We start from the raw sequence: 7285 nt of genomic DNA on the forward strand, positions 1-7285 counted from the left end.
GGGCCGGAAAGCTTCCCAGAAGCTGGTGTCGGCGCGTTTCGTCTGGCACGGCCTTCGTCGGGACGTCCACGATTGGACCAGCACCTGCACGGCCTGCCAACGGGCCAAGGTCCACCGACACACCCAGGCCCCGCTGGCACCTTTCACCGTGCCCGAACGACGTTTCGACCACGTCAACGTGGATCTGGTGGGCCCCCTCCCCCCGTCACGGGGGTTCACACACCTGCTCACCATGGTGGACAGGACCACCAGGTGGCCGGAGGCCGTTCCCCTCATCTCCACCACCACCGCCGACGTGGCGCAGGCTTTCATCGCCACCTGGGTCGCCCGCTTCGGCGCACCGGCGGACATCTCGTCAGACCGCGGACCACAGTTCACCTCCGAGCTGTGGAGCGCGGTCGCCCGCAACCTGGGGGTCAAGCTCCACCGTACTACGGCCTACCACCCCCAAGCAAACGGGTTGTGCGAGCGATTCCACCGCTCCATGAAGGCCGCGCTCATGGCCGGCCTTCAAGACGGCGGTTGGGCCGACCGGCTGCCGTGGGTCCTTTTGGGCCTTCGCACGCCCCCCAAGGAGGACCTCCAGGCATCCACCGCCGAGCTTGTCTATGGCCAGGCGCTACGCGTCCCGGGCGAATTCGTGCCCGACGCTACCAGTCCCTGGTCCGCAGCTCACCAGCGCTCGGACCTCCAGGAGGCCGCCTGACGGTTTGCCCCCGTGCCAACATCCCGCCACAGTGACCCCCAGTCCTACGTCCCCCCAGCACTCCGCACAGCGGAGTATGTTTTTGTGCGTTACGACGCACATCGGTGGCCACTCCAGCCGCCGTACGACGGGCCCTTCCGGGTGCTGCGACGGGACGACAAGTCGTTCGTCATCGACATCGGCGGCAGGTCGGACCGGATTGCGGTGGACCGCCTCAAGCCGGCGCACGTGGACGTCGACCACCCACCACGGGTGGCCCTTCCGCCGCGGTGAGGCCGCCCCCCGTCCACGGTGCCCCCCACTCGACCGCCCACCACCTCACCGGACCCCCTCCCACGACCCGCCAGGGGTCGCTTCGGCCGGGTCATCAGGACCCCCCTCAAATTGACCCTGCCGGTGCAAGTCGATTCTGGGGGGACGTGTGTAGCGGCTGCCGCTGGGTTTTCACAATCGCCTTGCACCTAACAAGGACGCGGAGCGATCACCATGCCGGGCTCGTCCAGGACGCCCGGGCAGGCCCGCGCTCAACTTGCCAGGCCTCGGTCGGGACGCCCGGGCATGCCCGGGCATGCCCGGGCAGGCTCGCCCTCAACTTGCCAGGCCGCAGCCAGGACGCTGGGCCACGCCCCCTGGCGCCGGGCCTGGGCAAACGCTCCGGGATAATTGGTATATATATTGCTGCCCGATAAACGGGTTTTCAGAGTGCCTGAGTGTTTGATTTGATTAAAGCAACTCGGATGAATTCCAGCTTTTTGTCGCGTCCATTCTTCCGATCGACGTGGGAGCCCCAGCTCCTTCAACATGATGGCATACATATGCACATCATTTTGTTTCACAATGCGATCAAAGATGGCTGACTGATGGCCATTTTAGTTGTAAAAAACCTAATGTTGTACACGTCCTCAACAATTTATCGGACAAGCATTTACTGATCTTGTTAAACGTGACAAACAGATAGTGAATGATGGCTTAAATATGCACTTCATTTTTGTTTTCGAGATCAGATCCGAGATGGCCGACTGGCGGCCATTTCGTGAGTTAATCAGGTCGCCAACCATTTCTCGGACATGCATGGTACGATTTTGATCAAACTTGGCACAAGCATAGTGCACGATGGCATACATGTGCATTTCAATTTATTTTGAGATCTGGTCATGGATGGCCGACTGGTAGACGGGCGGCCATTTTAGTTGCAAAGAACATTTTAGTTGGAAGTGACTTTATCTCTTGGGTACTGCACCCATACCATAAGTTTTTGTAACTGTTACGTGGTCCCCCCTGTGACTACCTGGTCTCGGTGACCCCCGGACCTTGAGAGGAACCCCACCAGAAAGATATATGATTGATACGCTTTCGTAACGCAATCAATACCAAGTAAACCCTCCAGTGGACCAACGAAGGAAACAATCCAAATCAATAAGGAAACCACACCAAGGATCTGGATCAATCAACACTGTATTCACCCCTGGGTAGAATCATCCACAACACAATACTTCAACGCTCAGTATGAATATTTCAACAATATCTCTAAGATGGCCATCTTATATATTTCCCCCCTTTACCCCACTCACGGCACCCTCAATAGTCACTGTCCCTCACAATGTCTCTGGGCCCCTCCAGACCAAGGTGAAGGTCGACTTCTCCGCACACGGGCGATTGAACGGACCCTGGCGGACGTGCTCCAAACGTGCACGTCCCGTACGTGGAACGGTTGCTGCAGCGGACACCTCCTCGGGACGCCACCGGGGTCGGAGCCCATGATCGCGGCCTCTGGGCTGTGAACGGCTCGCAAAGCGCGCGAGGCCCAAGGTGCGACCCATACACGCCCTCGTAGGCGTCGAGGCGAACAGTGCCGGACGCTTGGTTCCTTCCAGGAACCCACGGCAACCTGACACGTAACAGGAAATCACCCCGCGCAGGTAACTCCTCTCACCAGACGGGCTTTTCAAACTCAGCGTTCCAAAGCAGGTAAAGATCGACTCGGCTCGCGTCAGAGCTGGTCGAGGATCAAGATGGCCGCTTCTCTCCCGACCTTGTCTTCCCTTTTCTCTTCCGGTTCACGATCCCGTTTCCGGTCTCGTTGGTACCAGGAGCGCTTCTAACCATTTAACCACAACAACCTTTAATAGAATAAACATTAATAAGAAATGACCTGAATAGTAATTAACATAAATCCGGAATTCGTAACACTCCCCCCCTTCAAGAAAGAAAGTTTGAACACCGCGAAAACTTTCTTTGCAGGCCAACTTTGATAAACAGACAAGATCTCTCACACCCCAAATCATCAGTTCCCCCAGGCACAATTATCACATCTCAAAAATAAAGCAACAAAATTTCACAAAACCCCCAGAGATTCCAAAGGGAATTCACTCTGGACCAAGTAGTCTAGTAGGAAGACTAGGTCCCCCTGCACCCCCCGGAGATATACTTCTAATCAGTGTTTCTAGATTGGAAAAAATGTGTAGAAAATGACTAGCTATGGCCCCAAGCTGAAAAAATGTCCCACATACCATTTTTATGCAAATTACTGCTGCCATTATCAAAAAAACGATTTTTGACATATCTCAGCCAATATTGCAGATAATTGAAAAATGAAGGTGTCTAGACCCATGTTTTGAAGGGCATAGATCATGATAGAACTATTCATAACATGATTACATGTGTCTATGGTATACTAGTATGCATATTAATGCTGTAATTACAAAATAATCAGTTTTACAAATGATAAGGATACGTTAATACTGCAGATAACTTAACATGGTACATAAGGGGTCTAAACCCAGGTATTTTCAAGGTTAAATGTCAACAAGATGCTCCTGAGTCTTGCATAGGGGCGGGACATTGGCAGTAACATTGGTACCACTCAACTTTTCTTCCCACCATTGACTTTGTATTGCGAGAGATTTTCACTTGCTTATTTAAAGGTTTCTCACCCAGCCCACGTAAAATCTACCAACTCCTGCTGTTAACTCCCAAACATATTTTTTTATGTTATCCAATCACAGTGCAGAAATGACAGACTAGAGATCCAAATTAGTGCTGCTATAGCTGCCATTTTACATTTCCATCCATGTAACATGCGCGCTCGCGCGCTCGTATCAATTGGTAATGTCGCGCGCTCGTATCAATTGGTAACGTTGATGTTATTGAATACCTCAGTTGAAAGTTCAGTCTTCCATTCCATCTGTGTGTTGTTCTTGGTATTCATCCTCCAATCTAGCCAGGTAAGATGCTAACTATAATGTTACTCACACTCTTGACTTCAGTTTCTGCATGAAATCATAAACAGGCAGAATAACAGCTGAGCCAGCTAGCACCATGTTAGCTAACGTTAAAGCTAGCCTCATCTATGTACAGTATGTTCCTAATGTCGGTGTAACTTAAACTTTTGTTAATGCCAAACATGAGACATATCTGTTGACTTCTGTATATGAATTGAACCAGAAAGAGGCACGACAGCTGAGCTAGCTACAGTAACTTAGCACAATGTTTCATTGGCCTAGATAGCTAACGTTAGTGTGGAAGAATTTAGATGTTTTAGCTATTAGCACTTTTGATGCCACTAAACATGGTTTAGTCAGCTAAAAAGTACCCTAGTGTAGAACATGACTCAGAACCTCTGTTACCTCACTGAAAACTCAGAGCCTCCTTTCACAGGCACTTTTAACATCATTCGTGATTTCTTATTTGTCATTTAACAGTGATGGTAGACATCGACAGCAAGCATGCCCAAAAGAAAACGGAGTGTAGAACCTGCAGCCCAAAGCTCTCCTCCTACATGCATCCTTCATGTACCATCCATGTCTGATCATGGGGATTTCACGCCCCTCCGTAAAATTAAAGGATCTGCTTCAGAAAAAATGCAACTGCTTCAAAAGATCCGGGATAGACGTCTCAACCAACCGCATGACTCCCCATGTCGTATGCAATCAGTATGTGATCAGATCCCGGCAACTCTTCCTGATGACCTAGAAAGAGTAGGATATCACAGCAAGTGTTATAAGCACTTTGTCCGCCACTTTCATCGTCTGGGAGATGATACAGAACCAGGGCCATCAACCTCATCATGGCATCACTCTCCTCGTAAACCAGGAGGTTCTGCTGAACCCATCTTCCCGCCAGAGTGTATATTTTGTGAGAAAGTTGAGACCAAAGATGCTCATCGCAATACTGAGAGGCCTACAACCTTCCCATCCTTTAAAAACAAAGAAAATGCATGGGAGCAAATCGAAACACGGGCTGAGAAAATGGGTCTCTATCGACTCCATCGAAAGGTGAAAAACAAAGACCTCTTTGCATGTGAGGCCAAACACCATCCGTCATGTTTTAAAGCTTTCCGCACAGCATTCTACAACTATGAGCGTGCGATTCACAGAGCCGAAGCACCAAAGGAGCAGGCTTGCATGTCAGCCGCCCATGAAAAGGCATTCAACTCAGTACTGGAACACATTCAAACCCAGGTCATCCAGCAGAATAAAGTTCTACAGCTTTCTTCCTTGCGCTTGCTCTATGTCGAGGAACTGAAACTGAATGGATATGAGAACTCAAATTATCGGTCAGAGAAACTACTGAAACGCCTACAGAATGACCCAATCAAGGAGCATATCCACTTCACGAAGGTTGATCATGACAAATGTGATGTCATTTCTTTCTGGCTTGTGCACAGCTCAAACATAACAGTTTCCAATGCTCTCGCACGAGCATTCACACTCGGAAGCACAAACAAGAACCAAAATGTTGCCCTCCAACTTCGCCAGGGTATTCTACAGGCTTTCAGAGAGTGTAAAGACCAACCATGGCCACCAACAGCTGAAGACATGGAGCTCAATCCTGAAGACATCCTACCTCCAGACCTTGTCCGCTTTCTCAGCGTGCTAATGACTGGCAAGGAGGGCATCGAGACAGAAAAGGTGAAGCGTCTGGTCTTCTCCATTGGACAAGACTGCTTCAACAGTCAAAGCGCAGGAAAGGCTGAGGCGGGGCAGCTCAGAGAAGATCATTCTGGCTGGACCAGCAACCAGGAAGCCATATGACTTCAAAATGTTCCTTGCAAATGACGACAACAAAAAGCAGATGTGCCAGCTTCTTCTGAAAGTGTGGAGTGGACAAGAGGCAGCTACCAGGCTGGAGAGAACAGCGATGGCTGTGCTGATCGTGGAGGGGAAGGCCCACCAACTTGCCTCAACGAATGGCAAGGTAAAATTGAAAGCCCTTCGTGAATGGCGATTCAATTTGTAATTTTTCCTGAAAAAAAGGTGATTACCTGTGATGTTTGTCTAGATCTGAAACTGGCAGTGACTGGTGATTGAAATGCGGTGCCTTTTTGTGTTTCAGGTCGAGGTACGTGAACTCCCCACGATCTACAGCAACCAGGAAGAGACTGATACCAGGGTGGTTCTGTACCTCCATCATGCTGCTACCATCGGATACAAGAACGCTGTAGTCAGAACACCGGACACAGACATCCTCCTGATCCTGCTCCACCATGCCCACAACATCAAGCTGACGGTGTACCTGGATACAGGGTCAGGGAAGCATCGCCAACTTGTCAACGTCTCTGAGCTGGCAGAATCCCTGGGAGAGGACTACTGTGCCACTCTCCTGGGGTACTATGTGTTCAGCGGAGAAGACTGCACCAGTGCCTTCAAAGGGAAGGGAAAAGTCGGGCCCTTGAAAAAGCTGGAGAAGAATCCCAGGTTTCACAGGGCATTCGGTGAACTGGGTGACAACTGGGATGCCAACCCTGAGGTGGAGAGGCAGTTAGAAAAATTCACCTGTGTGATGTACGGCCAGAGTCGCGAGTCATCAGTGGACATTGTCCGTGCCAAGCTGCTACGAAAAATGGTGGGAGAGGACAAGACCCTCACATCCAAGTCCAAGGTTGATCTGGCTCGCCTTCCTCCATGCCAGTCTGCCCTGAAGCCGCACATCCAGCGTGTGAACCACCGCGTAGCATTGTACAAAAGAGCCGATCAACCTATCATCGAAAAGCCAAAACCTTATGAGGAGCAAGGATGGATAAGGACTGATGAAGGACTGTTGAAACCAATGTGGTCCAGTGGTCCCATCCTACCAACCTCACTGGTGGATCTTCTGAACACAGGAGAGCACGAAGAGGAGGAGGAAGAGGAAGGAGAAGAAGAGTTTGACTCTGACGATTTCGATGAAAATGATGATGACTGACTCAGTGTAGAATCACTAATGCTAATGATGTTTATCTAAAACAAGCAAGAGAAGAATGGTCACATTGAGTGCTAGGACTATTTTGACAGTTGTAATATTTAGAAAAATAAAACTTTGTGTTAACGTCTGTGTAGACGGACCTTAATATGAGTCTATTATTTCGTAAAACTGTGATTATTTTGTAAATAAAGCACTAATTAGCATACTAGTATACCATAGACACATGTAATCATGTTATGAATAGTTCTATCATGATCTATGCCCTTCAAAACATGGGTCTAGACACCTTCATTTTTCAATTATCTGCAATATTGGCTGAGATATGTCAAAAATCGTTTTTTTGATAATGGCAGCAGTAATTTGCATAAAAATGGTATGTGGGACATTTTTTCAGCT

The 7285-nt window shown here is 49.5% G+C and overlaps 1 protein-coding gene across 1 annotated transcript; it reads left to right on the top strand.

Annotated features, from left to right (window-relative positions):
* Positions 1 to 5672: 5672 nt before the first annotated feature.
* Positions 5673 to 6923, top strand: LOC144892816 (uncharacterized). The gene is made up of 2 exons (XM_078781141.1): positions 5673 to 5902; positions 6041 to 6923. Exons 1-2 carry the CDS (start codon positions 5747 to 5749, stop codon positions 6887 to 6889), a joined length of 1005 nt encoding a protein of 334 aa, XP_078637267.1. The 5' UTR covers positions 5673 to 5746; the 3' UTR covers positions 6890 to 6923.
* The last annotated feature ends 362 nt before the right edge of the window (positions 6924 to 7285 follow it).

This window comes from Myxine glutinosa, chromosome 7 (genome assembly GCF_964187855.1).
Source record: "Myxine glutinosa chromosome 7, kmMyxGlut1.1, whole genome shotgun sequence".
In the NCBI taxonomy this organism is placed as follows: domain Eukaryota; kingdom Metazoa; phylum Chordata; class Myxini; order Myxiniformes; family Myxinidae; genus Myxine; species Myxine glutinosa.

What these genes read in the sequence shown, in the direction of transcription:
- LOC144892816 (XM_078781141.1), top strand. Translation starts at nt 5,747, where the DNA reads ATGTTCCTTGCAAATGACGACAACAAAAAGCAGATGTGCCAGCTTCTT. An exon ending in TTGCCTCAACGAATGGCAAG is followed by an intron (nt 5,903 to 6,040) that starts GTAAAATTGAAA and finishes TTTGTGTTTCAG; the next exon opens with GTCGAGGTACGTGAACTCCC.